This window comes from Oncorhynchus keta, chromosome 15, assembly GCF_023373465.1.
Source record: "Oncorhynchus keta strain PuntledgeMale-10-30-2019 chromosome 15, Oket_V2, whole genome shotgun sequence".
Lineage (NCBI taxonomy): Eukaryota > Metazoa > Chordata > Actinopteri > Salmoniformes > Salmonidae > Oncorhynchus > Oncorhynchus keta.
The window spans coordinates 18,168,169-18,187,746 of record NC_068435.1 but is presented as its reverse complement, the minus strand read 5'-3'; the positions used below and the strand labels follow the sequence as shown (position 1 = coordinate 18,187,746).

At 43.8% G+C, this 19,578-nt stretch overlaps 1 protein-coding gene and 1 long non-coding RNA gene across 3 annotated transcripts; one reads left to right on the top strand and one right to left on the bottom strand.

The window, feature by feature from the left end:
* Nucleotides 1–514: 514 nt before the first annotated feature.
* LOC118394560 (histone deacetylase complex subunit SAP130-like) lies at nucleotides 515–19,377 on the bottom strand. 2 transcript variants are annotated; one of them, XM_052463537.1, is made up of 19 exons: nucleotides 19,235–19,377; nucleotides 17,907–18,034; nucleotides 17,491–17,762; nucleotides 17,236–17,408; nucleotides 16,982–17,112; nucleotides 16,559–16,802; nucleotides 16,035–16,273; nucleotides 15,332–15,427; nucleotides 14,942–15,080; nucleotides 14,531–14,649; nucleotides 13,866–14,144; nucleotides 8,641–8,815; nucleotides 8,435–8,509; nucleotides 7,149–7,468; nucleotides 6,731–6,955; nucleotides 6,379–6,504; nucleotides 2,693–2,796; nucleotides 2,241–2,354; nucleotides 515–1,873 (listed from the first exon to the last, which is right to left on the bottom strand). In XM_052463537.1, the coding sequence occupies exons 2-19, from the start codon at nucleotides 18,013–18,015 to the stop codon at nucleotides 1,715–1,717; spliced, it is 3,099 nt and encodes a 1,032-aa protein (XP_052319497.1). In that variant the 5' UTR covers nucleotides 18,016–18,034; nucleotides 19,235–19,377; the 3' UTR covers nucleotides 515–1,714. The 2 variants fall into 2 exon arrangements, with proteins under 2 accessions (XP_052319497.1, XP_035643743.1); XM_035787850.2 differs by having other exon boundaries at nucleotides 16,982–17,096; nucleotides 17,235–17,408; nucleotides 19,235–19,376.
* Nucleotides 2,803–6,279, top strand: LOC127907615 (uncharacterized). Its single transcript, XR_008065159.1, has 2 exons — nucleotides 2,803–4,652; nucleotides 4,770–6,279. It is a non-coding gene; the product is annotated as an uncharacterized LOC127907615 (long non-coding RNA).
* Nucleotides 19,378–19,578: the final 201 nt, after the last annotated feature.

Below are 19,578 nucleotides of genomic sequence, written 5' to 3'. Positions count from 1 at the left end.
ATTTCACCTCGTTTCACACCATTTTTAATCCAGATTTTATACTCGAAACATGATTTAGTTGATACTACACAGCATCAACAAGATGGCGTTTAAAAAAAAGCACACAGAAGAACCTTCCTGCCACTGATAATTGTGTTCAGAAGCTAGATGACCTTGATGTAATCAACTACCATACCCCCCAATTGTGTCGGCAGTGCAGATAATGGCATCGCTTTTGATGAGTGGGTTTAATAATATATTCACAGTTCATATTGCCCTTACGAAAAAAGATAGCAATTTTGAAACTGGAGTCTGTTATTTTGGAGCAATAATTGCAGCATACTGCAGCTATACTGCACTCTATACGCAATCTCTTTTCTTAACCGTGGTTTGAAAAACATATCCATTCCCCGTTTATTTGTGTTCTTCAGCAAATAACTCTATAACGAGACACTCATTGACTGTCCAGCAATATATTTTTTGCATGCTTAGATACTTAGAATTAGAACAGCAATAGACACGTAGTGACCATGAGGACAACAGATCGACTTGACTTTAATGTAGACTCATGGAGTCAACCACCAGAGGCAACATACTGCATGATTGAGACTTAAAATGTGCCATGCTATATAAAAACGGCAGCGCTTTCAAAATGGGGACCTAAAACTAAGAAGCTTTAACTCTGACAAATGAGGCACCTAAAAATAAAAAAGCACAAGTCTTATATTGTTCCACATAATGTGATGGAAATGTACTCTGCCATTTCTTCATTTGAATGTCAGACTGCCAAGAATAATACTGTTGCAGTTTTAATATCTTTCCGTTTACCCACAAACCAAAATAAGACTCGTTCAACATTCCAAGAATTAAGCCCCAGAAAGTGATTTTGTCCCGAAAAGAGTTTGATTGGGTTTACAGTGTCGTCAGCTACTGATAGCACAAGACAAAAAAGGCATCCCTTCAACATTTTACTCCCAAATAGAGTAACATTCAGTGAAAGTTCTAAAAGACATTACAGTTGCACGTTCTTTTACATTCTGTATTTACTAGAGAATTCATTTAGCCTGGGTCAAATACTTAAGATGTGCTCGATTTAGTTAACCAGACAGCTAACTCCAAGCACACAAGTATTTGACACATATTTGTCCCAAGATCTGTTGAATACTGTGATACACAACACTTTACTTGGACCGTAGAGTGACATTTCCAATGACTGAACTTGGTAGCATACTTGTGATTTTTCAGGAGTGAAGGATAAATACACTGTACTGTTTTACACATTTATTACGCAATAAGTACTCGATGATAGTTTAATAAACTCATATTGATCACACAATGTTCCAAGGTATCAATTGAACAGACACTGCATCCCCTCTTGACCATCATTCAACCATCAAAATCATAATTCTGCCAGCCATCCAATCAACAACTGAGAACATACCAACTTCCTGATATGGGCTTAATACTTGTACATTCCTGTCCATTGACAAGCTCCTCCCTTGGACGTAGCGGAACCGTGTTTGTTCCTAATATGTTCCTTCTGCCGACCACTTGGTTCTCAGTTCTAGGTGAAACGTGGTCGGACGGTTGCACACAGCTAACGAGTAACCCCAGACGCCATACTGACTCAAATCTACCAGTGGTCTATGGTCATATCAGTGAGGGGTGTAGACTAGAGCCGTCTTTAGATAGAAAAGGGTACAGGGGTCAGCCTAGGCTTGGTCCCCCTTCTGTTCTAGGCCTTGTCCTTGCGCTTCAGCTTGTTGACTTTCTTCACTCCGCCGTTCTTGTTGATTAACTTCATGACTTTCTCCTTGTGGTCCAGCACCTTCATCATGGCATCTCTAGCTTCAGTGATCTGGTCCATCACCAGCTTACAGCGCTGCATGTTACCCTGGGGGGAGAGACAATTCAAGATGGCTGACTGACATTCATAACAAAGGCCCAGGTAGATTTTCCCTTGAGCCCTCAGAAATTATATACACCTGCCTGTGGAATTTATTAAACAACAGACCAAATACTGCTATAGAGCAGCATGCCTCACTTTAATATGAGTGTAGTAGCAGTGTTTACGGGAATAGTAAGTTCTTAGATATTGTGATTAAACGTGTGCTCAGGAAAACCTGTTTGGTTTGTAGGCTATAACTAAGGGCTAGAGTTTTTCCTGGTCAAGTCGCCAGGTCTGGGAAAACTCTGGGCCTCCCCATGAGCAGCAGACGTGCATGGATTTCCTTTGTGTTGTTGCGTGTATGACCTCTGACCTGTATGAGCTCGTTGATACGGTGCATGTCATCATCCGACCCGGCCTTCTTCTTTGGGATCAGGCCCTCTTGGAGGGTAGTGAGGCGGCTGTACACGTCATGCTCCAGATTAGTCTGGGGATAGAGAGGGGATACAATAGAGAGACCAATACAACATGATTGACGTCACAAATGACTGCTATTCAGGAGGACAATTACTGTATCTTGTTCTAAGAAAATATGGGTATAGAACCACTTCATTGTCTTCCGACAGCTACGTCAAGCAATGTGAAGTGTTGCCATGAAGCACCATCAGCGCAGATGGCCATGGTGCTAAATGACGTGAGACAGTGAGATCCACTTGGATAACTTTAAGAGTCACCCCTTTTCACACCAACTTCATAACTCTAAGGATCTCTTTTTGTTGTGCTTAAAATCCAGCTAACTGCACATAAAAGGGAAGTGTTTCTCACCAGCTGCATGAGCTGTGCAGCACACAGGTGCATCTTCCAGCCCTGTGCTCTGCACACCACCCCCTTCTGATTGGCTACATCCTGCAGGGTGCCCTTCTTCTCCTCTGAAACCATGACAACACACCATTAAGCCATGTTATAATATAATACTACCTTCAACAACACACCATTAACCCAATGAGCTACATACGTCCGTGGTGTACCATTGCATTTATCCATTTCTTCTGCATCCGTAGATACCAACCATTAGTATGTGAGATTAATTGAGGCTGAGCTAGTGGTGTTTGAGACACCCCCGAATAGTTTGTAGCTCAAACTATTAAAAGCGGTTTATGAAAAGACTCATGAACATGTGACATGTTTTGCTCTATGATGCCCACAAGCCACAGAAGAGTCAGTCATTAGAAGGTAAGGTGTAGGAAATCACAGAAAATGTGTCAATAATACTGTAATAAGCTCACAGTTGCTGTCACAAACTCCAAACAGTTGTCACTGACTAGTGGACATTCATTTCCCAATGAGGAAACTATTTATGTACTTACAGCATTCGTATAAATACATTTTTGAAACAGGTTTTTACTTTGGCAGACCTTATTTTTGTTATTGACATTTGTGAATAAAATTCATGAATGCAACTATTTGTCAAATTGTTTTGTGTTCTACTTACAGCCCTGGTTACCCTGAAAATAGTAAAAACACTTCATTGTGAGGCTATATATAAAAGGGCTGGACAGCCACATAAATGAAGGTCAGATAAGTCTGACAGGGTTATAATAATACAGTAACACCTTCAACACAAGAGGTCGACCGATTATGATTTTTCAACGCCGATAACGATTATTGGAGGACCAAAAAAAGCTGATGGCGATTAAATGGGCTTTTTATTTATTTTTGATATATATGAAATAATGACAACTACAACAATACTGAATGAACAATTAACACTTCTTTTAACTTAATATAATACATAAATGAAATCTATTTAGTCTCAAGTAAATAATGAAACATGCCTAATTTGGTTTAAATAAGGCAAAAACACAGTGTTGAAGAAAGCAAAAAATATTCCCAGTAAAGAAATATTAGGTTGCAGTTATTATAGGAATTATGACGCGTTGACTATTTCTCTCTATACCATTTGTATTTCATATACCTGACTATTGGATGTTCTAATAGGCACTTTTGTATTGCCAGCCTAATCTCAGGAGTTGATAGGCTTGAAGTCATAAACAGAGCTGTGCTTCAAGCATTGCTAAGAGCTGCTGGCAAACGCAGGAAAGTGCTGTTTGAATGAATGCTTACGAGCCTGCTGCTGCCTACCACCGCTCAGTCAGACTGCTCTATCAAATCATAGACATAATTATAATAAACACAGAAATTACGAGCCTTTGGTCATTAATGTGGTCAAATCCGGAAACTATCATTTCAAACATTTTATCGAACGGGTAGCAACCCTAATTCTAAATATTGCTGTTACATTGCACAACCTTCAATGTTATGTACAATTCTGGCAAATTAGTTTGCAACGAGCCAGGCGGCCCAAACTGTTGAATATACCCGAACTCTGCGTGCAATGAACGCAAGAGAAGTGACACAATTTCCCTAGTTAATATTGCCTGCTAACATTAATTTCTTTTAACTAAATATGCAGGTTTAAAAATATATATACTTCTGTGTATTGATTTTAAGAAAGGCATTGATGTTTATGGTTAGGTACATTCGTGCAATGATTTTGCTTTTGTTAAATCATTACCCGCTTGGCGAAGTAGGCTGTGATTCGATGATGAATTAACAGGCACTGCATTGATTATATGCAACGCATGACAAGCTAGTTAAACTAGTAATATCATCAACTATGTGTAGTTAACTAGTGATTATGCGAAGATTGTTTTTTTTTTTTTACAAGATAAGTTTAATGCTAGCTAGCAACTTACCGTGGCTCCTTGCTGCACTTGCGTAACAGGTGGTCAGCCTGCCACACAGTCTCCTCGTGGAGTAACGGGTGGTCAGCCTGCCACACAGTCTCCTCGTGGAGTAACAGGTGGTCAGCCTGCCACCCAGTCTCCTCGTGGAGTAACAGGTGGTCAGCCTGCCACCCAGTCTCCTCGTGGAATGCCATAATGTAATCAGCCATAATTGGTGTCCAAAAATGCAGATTTAACGATTGTTATGAAAACTTCAAATCGGCCATGTAGATTAAATCGGTCGACCTCTAGTGAACACACCATTAAGCCATTTTACAATATGATACAGGGTTTTTCCTGTATCAGAAGGGGCTTAGGTGGCGGGCGTTAGCGCGGCAACATTGCTTAGAACATTTTAGAGGTCCCCATCTTGGCGGTGTAGAGAAACTGTTGCATTTAAGCCAATTTCCTGCAATTCTACAAATTATTGCTGTTTTAAAGCTAGTTTGTTGTAATTCTATATTATAAACAGAAAAATAATACAGTAATACACACCATTAAGATATTTAATTATAATTAGGGTCAGGAGTTTTTCCTGGGTAGGAAAATCTCTAGACATAAAATATTTGTGCTTTGAAAGTCACTGGTCAATTGCTAGCAAGCCATGCTGGAGACTACTAAAACAGAACAGTGGAATTAACTGGTGTTTTCCCCCAACTAGCGTTACTAATGAAAAGGTCTAACAATGTGACGACAACAAATGACATTAGCTTTCATAGCATACTAATAAATCCTTTCCGTTTTGCTTCACAGTGCACATAGCACAATAGAAAGAAGTCCTCTTGGTGTGTGTGTGTGTTCTAAATGTTTTCATATGTGTGCACTCTGGAGAGAATAATAACCTTGTGTGTGATGTTGTAATAATTGTTGTGTCATTTAGATTGTCAAAACAAAACAATGAATAAACAATTCAAAGTCAAAAAGCCTCCAGAGCATTACTGGCATTTTTGTCCACGAGAAGCGCATTTCAGTCAGTCCCACGAGAAGCGCATTTCAGTCAGTCCCACGAGAAGCGCATTTCAGTCAGTCCCACGAGAAACGCATTTCAGTCAGTCCCACGAGAATACGCATTTCAGTCAGTCCCACGAGAATACGCATTTCAGTCAGTCCCACGAGAATACGCATTTCAGTCAGTCCCACGAGAATACGCATTTCAGTCAGTCCCACGAGAAACGCATTTCAGTCAGTCCCACGAGAAACGCATTTCAGTCAGTCCCACGAGAAACGCATTTCAGTCAGTCCCACGAGAAACGCATTTCAGTCAGTCCCACGAGAATACGCATTTCAGTCAGTCCCACGAGAATACGCATTTCAGTCAGTCCCACGAGAAACGCATTTCAGTCAGTCCCACGAGAATACGCATTTCAGTCAGTCCCACGAGAATACGCATTTCAGTCAGTCCCACGAGAATACGCATTTCAGTCAGTCCCACGAGAATACGAATTTCAGTCAGTCCCACGAGAAACGCATTTCAGTCAGTCCCACGAGAATACGCATTTCAGTCAGTCCCACGAGAATACGCATTTCAGTCAGTCCCACGAGAATACGCATTTCAGTCAGTCCCACGAGAAACGCATTTCAGTCAGTCCCACGAGAAACGCATTTCAGTCAGTCCCACGAGAAACGCATTACCACAACAAGCTCTTAGAACCCAGAATGTATGAACATTCTTTAGAAATACAGTTATCATTGAACGTTATCAACAATAAAAGACGTTGGTCTAACCTTTGACCCGAATGTCACTGTATCTCTGGAAGTGGTGGTAGGCAGCCTTCCAGGGGTTCCTGTAGTGGCGGAGGAGGGTGACCGGGGGGCGAGCACGGGTGGGGACATAACGAACACCCTCCTCATCTGCAGGGCAGAGAAACACAGTGGTCACTCACAGGGTTAATATGGCTGTTCTTTTACAAATCTTGTCCTTATAGACTAGTGAATCTTCAGAAAAAATGCACAACAGGAATAGACTATAAGGAGAATGCAATAAACATCATGTAAGACTGCAGTTAACTTGAGCCCGTTTCCAAGTTACTGAGGCTAGACACACACACACACACACACAAAAGGGATGTTCCCTTACCTATGTACTCCTTGGGGGGCGACTTGCGTTTCTCGGGCCTCATGCTGTGTGGTCTGGCCAGGACCTTCTCCTCGTCTGTGCTGTTGGTCTCCATCATCTCGCTCTCCTCCGTGGAGATGACATGCTGCTGCTTCCGGGGCTTCTTCCTGGGTGAGGCCCCGAGGATCACGTCCCCACCAGGCATCATGGACAACATGGGGGCACCGCAATGGGGCATAGGGGGACCTGGAGGGAGATGAGGGGCAAGGACCGTATTCACAAAGTGTCTGAGACTAGGAATAATGATCCAGGATCAGCCCCCCCTCTTATTCATTCTGATTTAAAAAGGTAAAAGCATCGTACACCATATGAGCAATAGAAGGACATCAATAAAACAAAAAGTGTTAAAAGATAAATGAATATTTCAATTCAAATGTACCTGCTTTGGAGGTATCCATAGGATCCACTTCCTGCTTTATCTTGAGCTCAGGGAGGGTGGAGCTTATTCCACATGCCGCTGTGCTATTGGCCGCTGCCTGTGTAGGCGGAACCACCACGTTGGCCATAGACGAGATTGGTGGAGTAATGGCGGACATGGCGGGGCCAGGCTGGGAGTGAGGGGGTGCAGACACTGAAAGGAGGGTCTGGATTGGCTGAGAGGGCTGCTGCTCATTGATCTGATGGATGGGCAGCGCTTCCATGGAGGACGACGTCAACGGGGAAGCCAGGGACACGTGGAGATCAGCCTTGTGCTTCATACTGGGTGAACAGGGAAGATATCAACAACAAAATAATTTTAAATGTCATTTTTAACTACAAGATGGAGTTGAAGGATACTAGCATGTGTAATCAGCATCTACTGAGGATACTGGTGCGTGTAATCAGCATCTACAGAGGATACCGGTGCGTGTAATCAGCATCTACTGAGGATACCAGCGCGTGTAATCAGCATCTACTGAGGATACCAGTGTGTGTAATCAGCATCTACTGAGGATACCAGCGCGTGTAATCAGCATCCAGAGGATACCGGTGTGTGTAATCAGCATCTACTGAGGATACCAGCGCATGTAATCAGCATCCAGAGGATACCAGCGCGTGTAATCAGCATCTACTGAGGATACCAGTGCGTGTAATCAGCATCTACTGAGGATACCAGCGCGTGTAATCAGCATCTACTGAGGATACCAGCGCGTGTAATCAGCATCTACTGAGGATACCAGCGCATGTAATCAGCATCTACTGAGGATACCAGCGCGTGTAATCAGCATCTACTGAGGATACCAGTGCGTGTAATCAGCATCTACTGAGGATACCAGCGCATGTAATCAGCATCTACTGAGGATACCAGTGCGTGTAATCAGCATCTACTGAGGATACCAGCGCGTGTAATCAGCATCCAGAGGATACCGGTGCGTGTAATCAGCATCCAGAGGATACCAGCGCGTGTAATCAGCATCTACTGAGGATACCAGCGCGTGTAATCAGCATCTACTGAGGATACCAGCGCGTGTAATCAGCATCTACTGAGGATACCAGCGCATGTAATCAGCATCTACTGAGGATACCAGCGCGTGTAATCAGCATTACTGAGGATACCAGTGCGTGTAATCAGCATCTACTGAGGATACCAGCGCGTGTAATCAGCATCTACTGAGGATACCAGCATGTGTAATCAGCATCTACTGTGATCAGGGCCTACTAACAAGGTGCTGTGCTAAGTCCTACCCTGATGCAGGCCTGATGCCTCCATCTATCCTGGGGCTGGTGGCCTCTGGGATCAGGTTCTTCCTCACAGCAGACCTTTATAGGGCAAACAGAAATGGGTTAGTGCTGGGCTGGAACAAAAACATGCACACCCCGTAGCTCGCCAGGACCACTGCTCTAGTAAGTTGTAGCATCCAGAGGAAAACAGAGGGGTGTTCTAAACTCACCCTTCATTGGCAGGCTTCTTGCGCAGGATGCTAGGCCGGGGGGAGGACAGCAGGGTGGGGGCACCAGGCCCAGTGTTCTGGGGGTGTGTCTGCCCAACGCAGGTGGGAGGCTGGCTGCTGCCGAACGTCTGGCCAATGGGGTTGGCTACCAGAGTGGAGCCGTCTGCTAACACAACTAAGAATAAAGAACAATGTTACTGTATTTTTTCCAACTAAATTAATTTGAACTAATAAATTAATATAATGAGAACTTAAGAGAGTGGAGGAAATCTGTAGAATGATATATGTATTATATTCATAATATGTAAATCTCAGACCCGACAATTCTGGACTTGTCTCTATGCTGTTGTGAGTTTGTTGCTACTTGGCTATCTGTCAACTTTTTGGTTTTTACTTTTAATACATTTACCAATGTTACGTTCCCCAGTTTCTGTGTTGTGGGTTTGTGTGTGTGTGTGTATTTCAAGAAATGGCTTCCTGTATTCCAAAAGCAGCTGATTGGTTGGCCCAATTGCAGATTGGAGCTCTGACCCCTCCCTCTCGTCATCAAGGCATACAGCTGTCTGCAATTACAACTCCTTCTCCAGCTGGATAAAAGCCTGTGTTCTTTTGTCAGGTGGAGAAACCTTCTTTGTATGTCCTGTGTTGGTCTGTATAAGTTGTTGAATGTATTTTGTAGCCTCTCCTGCAGCTGTATGTGTATGCCATAGGACTTAGTACTTTGGTTTATTTGTTCAAAGTATTGGTGAATTATTCTGTTTCATTTGTTCTCGGGGGGAGCGAAGCACACATCGGGAGGGAGTGTTTAGGCAAGAGGCCTGCGGGCATACATAACCTGTAGTATTGAATCTGTCTATGCACACCAGGTAAGACCTGGGAGGACCACCACCTGTATTTTGGTGCTAAAGGTTAGGTAAGCTGTGGGAAGGCAGCTAAGGTAGGAGAGAGGACTAACTTTTACTTTCTTTGCTTCCGTCCAGACCCTTTTCCCCACCTTACCGTGTATAAGGAAGAATAAATTCCCTGCAAACTGTATTTCTCTGCCTCTGTCGTCCTTCCCCGCACCTACAATCACAAACCTTTTTCACTTCACGGGAGGTTGAGTTGTGGCAGGATGTTGTGTTCCCTCCGCCAAGAGATATGTGTAATAACCAACATCTTCATTTTATCACTCCAGATACTTTTTATCTGGACATGGTTCTACAGAACCTCCACCAGCCGAAAAAGCAACGTTAACACTATGCCATCTAATTGCAGTCGCTGTACTCATCATACAGGAGAACTATCAAAACTTACTGGTGAAGATAGCTGGGTTGCAAGCGCAACTTCAGATGCAATCGTTAGGCAAGGATGAAACAGCGTCTGTGCCACCAGTAAGTACAGCTAGTACTGTAGTATAAATTCCCCGCAGCCGGACAATTCTCTCAAGGCTTCTGGAAAGAAATGCTGTCGGCATGCTCAACCAGTGGCGCTCATTCAGCCGTTTGAACATTTCTAACGTGTTCTCCCCATTAAGCAACGAGTCGAAGTCAGAGGCCGAGCCTTCTCAGGCCTCTCCTTCACCCGTTACGGGGTATGGCCTGCCGAAGTCTCCCACCATTAGCTCATTGAAAACCCCAGTCATTGGCGACTCAATTAACCTCAATATTAGACTTAACGAATCAACCAGTGATCTTACTGTTTACCAGGGTGCAGGGCTACTGACGTAAAGGTTGATCTGAAGATGGTGCTGGCTAAGGCTAAAACTGGCGAGTGTAGAGAGCATAGGTATATTGTTATCCATGTCGGCACCAACGATGTTAGGATGAAACAGTCAGAGGTCACCAAGCACAACATAGCTTCAGGGTGTAAATCAGCTAGAAAGATGTAAATCAGCTAGAAAGATGTGTCGGCATTGAGTAATTGTCTCTGGCCCCCACCCAGTTAGGGGGAGTGATAAGCTCTACAGCAGCATCTATCTGATTTACATTCAACTCAATCACTGGTTGAAAACTGTTTTCTGCCCCTCCCAAAAGATAGAAAGAGGGCCAATCTACACATTCTGGGACTCACCGACAAACAGTACCAAGCCTGGCCTGCTGAGGAGTGAGCTCATCTTATCTATGAACATAGACAGAGCTCTAACTCCTCCAGCTCCACAATGAGATAGCCAGCCTGCCAGCTTAGTGGAGTCTGCCACTAACGCAGTCAAATCAGCTTTCCCCATTGAGACCGCGTTTGTGCCTCAATCTAGGTGGTACTCGCATTAGCAGTCTCACTGGAATAAAGACCTCCTCCATTCCTGTCATTATTGAAAGAGACTGTGATATCTCAAAATAGGGTTACATAATGTAAGATCCCTCACTTCCAAGGCAGTCATAGTCAATGAACTAATCACTGATCATAATCTTGATGTGATTGGCCTGACTGAAACATGGCTCAAGCCTGATGAATTGACTGTGTTAAATTAGGCCTTTCCCCCTGGTTACACTAGTAACCATATCTCCCGCGCATCCCGCAAAGGCTTAGGTGTTGCTAACATTTATGACAGCAAATTTCAATTTACACAAAAAATTGACTGTGTTTTTTCTTTTGAGCATCTAGTCACGTAATCTATGCAGCCTACACAATCACCTTTTATAGCTACTGTTTACAGGCTTAATGGACTGTATACAGTGTTCCTCACACTGTTCTTATCAGTAGTCATGGCAGATAATATTCACATTTTTGTTGACTTCAATATCCACATGGAAAAGTCCACAGATCCACTCCAAAAGGCTTTCGGGGTTTGTCCAACATGTTTCCGGACATACACATTGCCACAGTCATACCCTGGGTCTAGTTTTGTCATGTGGAAAAAATATTGTGGATCTCAATGTTTTTCCTCATATTCCTGGACTATCGAACCACCAATTATTACGTTCGCAATCAAAACAAATAATCTGCTCAGACCCTAAACAAGGATCACCAAAAGCCGTGCTATAAATTCTCAGAAACCCAAAGATTCCTAGATGCCCTTTCCAGACTCCCTTCACCTACTGGACGTCAAAGTACAAAAATCGGTTAACCACTTAACTGAGGATCTAAATTTAACCTTGGATAATACCCTAGATGGAGTCGCATCCCTAAAAAAACAAAAACATTTGTCACAAGAAGTTTGCTCCCTGGTATACAGAAAATACCCAAACCTTGAAGCAAGCTTCCAGAAAATTGGAATGGAAATGGAGCTCCACCAAACTGGAAGTCTTCCGACTAGCTTGGAAAGACAGTACTATGCAATAAAGAGCCCTCACTGCTGCTTGATCATCTTATTTTTCCAGCCTAATTGAGGAGAATAAGAACAATCCAACATTTCTTATTGATACTGTTGCAAAGCTAAATAAAAAGCTGCATTCCCCAAGAGAGGATGGCTTTCACTTCAGCAGTGATAAATTCACGAACTTTGATGAAAAGATCTTTAGAAAGCAAATTACAGACTCATTTTTGAATCTGCGTATTTCGTCAAAGCGCAGTTGTCCTGAATCTGCACAGAACTGCCATGACCTAGGATCAATGGAGACACTAATTTTTTAATCCTACATCTCTTGACACATTCATGAAAACAGTCATGGCCTCTAAACCGTCAAGCTGCATACTGGACCTTATTCCAACTATAAGCAACTCAAAGAGCTACTTCCTGTGCTTGGTCCACCAGTGTTCAGCATAATAAAAATGGCTCCCCTATCCAATCAAATGTATTCATAAAGCCCTTTTTACATCCACCGATATCACAAAGTGCTATATAGGAACCCAGCCTAAAACTCCAAACAATGCAGATGTAGAAGCATGGTGGCTAGGAAAACCCCCCTAGAAAGGCAGGAACCTAGAGAGGAACCAGGCTCTGAGGGGTGGCCAGTCCTCTCCTGGCTGTGCCGGGTGGAGATTATAACAGTACATGGCCAAGATGTTCAAACATTCATAGATGATCAGCAGGGTCAAATAATAATAATCACAGTGGTTGTAGAGGGTGCAACAGGTCAGCACATCGGGAGTAAATGTCAGTTGACTTTTCATAGCCAATCACATCCACCGGATGTGTACCAAACTCACTAAAGTGGCAGTAATAAAGCCCCTCTTCAAAAAGCCAAACCTCGACCCAGATGTTTTTTTATTTTTAACTATCGGCCTATTTCGAATATCTCATTCCTCTCAAACATTTTAGAAAACGCTGTTGTGCAGCAACTCACTGCCTTCCTGAAGACAAATGTATATGAAATGTTTCGGTCAGGTTTTAGACCCCATCATAGCAGACGGCACTCGTGAAGGTGGCAAATTACCTTTTAATGGCGTCAGACCAAGGCTCCGCATCTGTCCTTGTGCTTCTAGACCTTAGTGCTGCTTTTGAAACCATCGATCAACACATTCTTTTGGAGAGATTATAAACTCTAATTGGTCTACGTGGACAAGTTCTTGCCTGGTTCAGATCCCATCTGTCGGAGAGATATCAGTTTGTCTCTGTGGATGGCTTCTCCGCTGACAAATCAATTGTAAGTGTCGGCGTTCCTCAAGGTTCCGTTTTAGGACCACTGTTGTTTCCACTATACACTACCGGTCAAAATGTTTATAACACCTCATTCAAGAGTTTTATTTTATTTTACTTTACAATGTAGAAAAATAGTAAAAACATAGTGAAAACATCGAACTATGAAAAAAACATATTGAATAATGTAGTGACCAAAAATTAAGTCAAAATATATTTTCTATTTGAGATTCTACAAAGTAGCCACCCTTTTCCTTGATGACAGCTTTGCACACTCTTGGAATTCTCTCAACCAGCTTCACCTGGAATGATTTTCCAACAGTCTTGAAGGAGTTCCCACATAGGCTGAGCACTTGTTGCACCCTCTACAACCACTGATTATTATTTGACCCTGCTGGTCCTCTACGAACGTTTGAACATCTTGAAGAACAATCTGGCCTTAAATGGCCATTTACTCTGATAATCTCCACCTGGCACAGCCAGAAGAGGACTGGTCACCCCTCAGAGCCTGGTTCCTCTCTAGGTTTCTTCCTAGATTCCTGCCTTTCCATGGAGTTTTTCCTAGCCACCATGCTTCTACATCTGCATTGCTTGCCATTTTAGGCTGGTCTTCTGAATAGCACTTTGACATCTGCTGATGTAAAAAGGGTTTTATAAATACAATTTGATTGATTCAAGCCTCTTCAAACTTCCAACTTAACTTAAACGTCTTTGTTCACCAACTTACCTGAGGTCTTGTTCTCAATGGCTGGCTGCTGTTGGTTGATGGGAACAGGTAGAATGTTTTGCGCAGTGATCTGACCGGTGGCAGTGTGCAGGCCCTGGGTGCTGATGTTGGTTGACTTGATGCCCTGCGTGGCCATGGCGGCGGGCTGGATGTTCTGCGTGTTGATCTGAGCGATGCGGTCCACCGTCATCAGCTGCATGGGGTTGAGGTGCACCGCCGACGCTACGCCCACACTGGCCTGAGTCTGCATGGCCGTGCCGCTGGGGGCCTGAGGGGTTACTGTAGGGGTAACAGGAAACAGAGATGAGGGGTTGGGGTTGACACACACAGGGTTAGAGACTTGTTTAGAGACAGATTACACTAGCCCACAATTGGGTCGGACCCTGGCCTGGGAAGACAAAACTAGAAACTAGTGATGTAATGATACAAAATTATCATTCATCTTGATTGAAGTGAGAGTTGGTTCAGTACTTTCATTATCTAGCATTTTTATTATTGGCCATCATCAGCATCATTGTCTAGCATCATTGTCTAGCATCATCAACAGCATCATCATTATAAACATAATTATATAGCATTATACCCCGAGAATTCTAAATATCTGATTGGTTACAGAGTCATATGGAAGCAGTGATTTAAATAGTAAGAGAAGAGGTGAGTGGTACCTGGGTACTGTCGGATGGTTGAAACAGAGCTGGTGATGGGGGTGTAGGTGTGTGTCAGAGGGTACGACGAAGAAGGGTAGGTAGGCAGGAAGTACTGAAACTGCACTGGCACCGGTTGCCTGTGTGTGTGTGGCGGGGGAGAATGCATGCCAACTGAATAAGATAAAAAAACACAACTTTTGCCTTGTCATAACAGTTTCAGCTTTCAACTATCAACCAGAAATGTGCTCCAAGTACAGCAGAAATAAGGAGAAGACATTTTAGACTATTGATATGTAGCCCAGGACAATAACATTAAGAAACATTAAGTGTTTTCACATGCTATCTATCCTCTGGGATCAGATACTCATCTTGTTGATGTATGTATTATCGTCAACCCAAAATAAAAATCTATCAGTGACCATCTCTGACCTGTCACTGCGGGCCTCCATGGTGATGGGGTTGGGGGAGGAGCGGGGGCCTGAGATGGGGATCAGGTTGCCCCTCTCTCCAGGGTACTCCGGTTGGATCCTGGGCGAGGTGTGGGCTATTGGCTGGGGAACCACTTTAGCTGAAGAGGGCGGAGGTGGAATGGGGGTGCCAATTTCATTTCACAACATAAAATCACTCCGTAGGGACTGGTGCTATAAATTAAATTTGTTGCTATCAGTTCGGCAGTTGATAATTCAATGTGTCACTGTTTTTAATAGTCTCTACTCATACCAATTACTTATTAGATAAGTAAACATGACATGTGGAGTATGTTACTCCAGAGAGAAGCCTGGTGCCTTTGACTCCAACATTAACGATTGAGATACTTACCCACGGGGATGTTGGACGTGGTGACTGCTGTGGCGTGGGAGGAATGAGAGGGCATCGCCATGGTGACGATGTTACTGTTGGGGTGGGGTCCTGAGCCTGGGTGAGGTACGATGTGGTTATAACACAATTAAAACAGAATAAAGGAGACATTTAGTATTGCTAACTGTTCCCTCTGCTTCCGCACAACAAGCTGTACCGGTACATCACGTCTGACATCAACAGGCTCCTGAACAGCTTCTATCCCAACCCATAGGACTGTTGAATAGCTAACAGAATGGCTACACGGACTGAGTTGACCCTTGTATTTGATTTTTGCAATGATCTATGCACACTCACGGGACTCTACACATACAATCATAATTTATGCTGCTGCTGCTACTCTTCATCATATATCTGATGCCTAGTCACCTCACCCCTATACATACCTACCTCAATCTCTCCAGTATCCCTGCACATACGGCATTGGAACTGATCCTGTATTATAGCTTCTTACTTTCTCGTGTCATTTTTATTTATATTTCTTGTGTGTTTTTGTTCTAACTTATGTTATTTTTGGTGCGATATTGATTAGTGCATTGTTGGGTTTGGAGCTTACAAGAAAGGCATTTTACTGTACTTGTGCATGTGACTTAAAACTTGAATATGATGCTGAAATGAAAATAGATGAGTTAGACCCCTCTCAATCAGAACAATAGCATCATACCTGTTGTACTAGGCGATGGAGCAGTATTGGTGGCTAATATGGGGGCAACAGTTGCTGCAGCAACAGGAGTAACATTGCTGAATATGGGCTTCTGTGCCATGGTGTTGTACAACTGGGGTTTCTGACCCCCAATGGCAGGGTGAGAGGGCAGGGTGATGCGTGTGGGGGTCTCCCGAGATTGGGGAGGACGCTGGATGCTCAGAGTGGCTGGAGGGGGGTGAACGGTCAGCCCTGGACGCCTGATGGAAGAGAACAAGAGGAGAGTTAACACTGGTTTTACGTACCAATAGCTGGAATAGTATTGGGCACTATCTAGACACATTTACACAATGTGGAGCTTAGTTGGTAGAGCATGGCGCTTGCAATGCTAGGATAGTTGGTTTGATTACCGGGACATAAAAAAAACTGATGTATGACCAAGTCGGTTTGAACAAAGCATCTGCTAAATGGCACCCACACACACACATAAAACAAAATAAAACAGTACAAAATGGTTCAAAGTTAATGCTTTGAGCATGTCGTACCCATGAACCATCTCGGCGGAGTGCGTGGCTGAGCTAACCACTGGGGACTGAGGCCTGGTGGCCGTTACCGGGGCAACCACCGTGGGCAACACAGCCGTGGACGTTGTTACTATTGGCCGGGACTGGATAGGCTGGTGGATGATGTGCTGGACAGTAGGTGGGCCAGTACCACTACCAGGGCCTGTAGCAGGTCTCAGTACGGTTGGTCCTTTGGAACTGGACATCACAGCAGCTGCAGCAGCTCCTGGAAACACCCATGAAAAACAGTTAGACATGTCTGTGCTAAGGATGGTTTTGCTGAGGACCTAGAGTGGGTAAAAATATGAACCAACCACTATGGTGTACTTTGTTTGGTCACGGTAAGCACAGTGACTATTTTCCGAATGATAAAAATGTCTATCTGCTCTGGGCTATGCGACTGACCTCGGGGTAGATGGGAGGTAAAGGTGTGCTGGGGAATGCCAGTGGAGCCGAGCTGCAGGGGCGGGCCGTTGCTGCGAATGATCTGCACGTGATGGTGCAGGTTACTGGGGTTGCCCTGGAAACGCCACGCCCATGGACACAAAGCATTATAGATTTGGAACCACATTTTTCATCATGTCATCACTTTGGGTAACCTTAAAAGGGTATATTATTGCTGGGGTACATTACAACGGTAAACAACACCAGTCCTTACCTGTTGGCCACTGATAGTTGCTACAGGGATGCCGGGGGTCGGAGGCACAGTGCTCTCCATGGTTACAGTGAGGTGGCTTGGCACCTTGGGTGGCAGGGAGATGTGGCCCTGGATGTTGGCTGGTGCTGGGGCAATCACTCGACTGGGCATGGGCGACTTCAGAGATGACTGCACCTATGAAAAGGCATGGAGAGAATAGATAAAGTAGGCAGTAGGCAAATGCAGCATACAGAACTCTGAGCTGCCTCATCCATACCTTTATAGGTCCTTCAGTGAAGGCCAGAGGCAGGCCCTGGGGAATGTGCGGTGGAGGAGCTGACACTGTGACGGGCATGCCCTGCTGGAGGGGCAGGTGCTGAGGTAGTGTTGGGTGGTGACCCTGGGAGGGGCCGTGGACCTGGGCGTAAGGCCGGACCACCACTGTCTCCTGCTTGTCATCTCTGAACCCCGGTGCTCCACCACCACCACTGGGGCGGTCATAAGGACTGTGGTCTGGGTGAGGGTCACGGCTGCTATCGTCTGTCCCACCTGTGGTACAAAGAGTTGGAGTACTAACCCTTGTTATGCAGCAGACTTGACTGACCAATGATTTCTCACACTTACTAACCATTGCAAATAGTTGTAAAAGCTGTGATACAAAGCGAGTTAGTTCAGCAGGTTGCATGATATTACCTGTCGTGTTTGGTTGACTACTAGCCACCATTGCAGTGTTTCCTCCGGGAATCTGTTTTTTTCCCATACCAGGGGGTATTCCCGGTCGTGAATATTGTTGCGAACTCATCTTCTGACACAATTGACTTCTACGTAATGAAGAGAATAATATTAAACTTGAAAGGTACAGGTAACTGCCAAAATAAAGGAAACACCAACAAAGTGTTTTAATATGGCGTTGCACCACAACAGCTTCTATGTGCCTTGGCATAGATTCTACAAATGTCTTGGATCTCTAGTCGAGGGATGCAACACCATTCTTCCACAAGAAATTCCATAACTTGGTGTTTTGTTGGTGGTGGAAAATGCGGTTTCTGGCACCGCTCCAGAATCTCCCATTAGTGTTCATTTGGGTTGAGATCTGGTGACTGAGACACACACACCCTTTAAACCCCCTATGCTCGTGAGTCTCCTCTTTCAAAATCACTGAGATGTCTTCTTCTAGCCATGGTGGACAAAATATTGAGCAACTGAGCATTTTTATACATGACCCTAAACATTATGCAATGCTAACTGCTTACATTTCTTCAGGAACCACACCTGTGTGGAAGCACCTGATTTCAATATACTTTGTATCCCTCATTTACTCAAGTGTTTCCTTTATTTTGGCAGTTACCTGTATGTAGCTAGCAAATATAAGTTCACAACTGAATTTTGCCGACATCTAACGTTAAGCAGACATTTTCTCAAAATCGTCCATTATGAGGTCCATCGCACACAGTCAAATGCTGTAATGCTTAGTTAAGTAGCTAACGTTAAGTGAGTGCATTGACATCTGCAAGGATTTCTCTGCAAGTTGTAACCATATAACGTTAGACATCAATAACTAGCTAACTTGATGGCCAACATTTTGACTATGAACACTCTGTTTGCAGTGGACTGGATTCAAGCCAAGGATAACATTAGCTTGCTACAACTTCAAAGCAGTCACTCGCTAACTGTACGGTTAAGTTAGCTTACTAGTCACTGACTTGCTAGTTTGTTGCTACTTCGATGAAGCCAGTGTGGGCTAGCCGCTAACTAAGCAAGTTGAACAGACAGCTCTTTTAGTCGATTTAAACCGTAGTAACGTTAGATACAGTACACAACTAGTTACATATTAACTGAAATCGCGCCTTAGCTAACAATGCTAGAAGCTAGCTAAATGCTGCATTATGTCACTGAACTAACAATAATCAATACATTTGTTGATTAGCCCATTCATCAGAAAGACGTACATTCATCTGCAATTATTATTGGTGGTTACTAAGAAACAGTACGATTATATAGAACCAGCAACAAGAACATACCTTGTTTTTGATCAGGAATCTCCATCCGTGTCTTTCTACTACGCGCGTGTTCCACAAGCATCACTATTTCAGAGCTTCCGGTGTTCAGTGAGTTTGTTTAGCCATATTGCAAAATAAAAGCCATATGGAAAAATAACGCTACAATAAGGAGGTTGCTGTAGCATTCTACAGTTGCTCGTGTTCATACGAAATTGGAATTGTCTTCATTAGTGTGTAGTATTTTCTCTAAGAGTCCTTACTACTTTTAATTTGAAGGATTTGCTTCCGGTTTTCTCCTGCCAAATGTTGTTGAGTTTGAAATGAAAACAGAAGTGAAAATGCAATGTTGATACACGTAGCTAGCA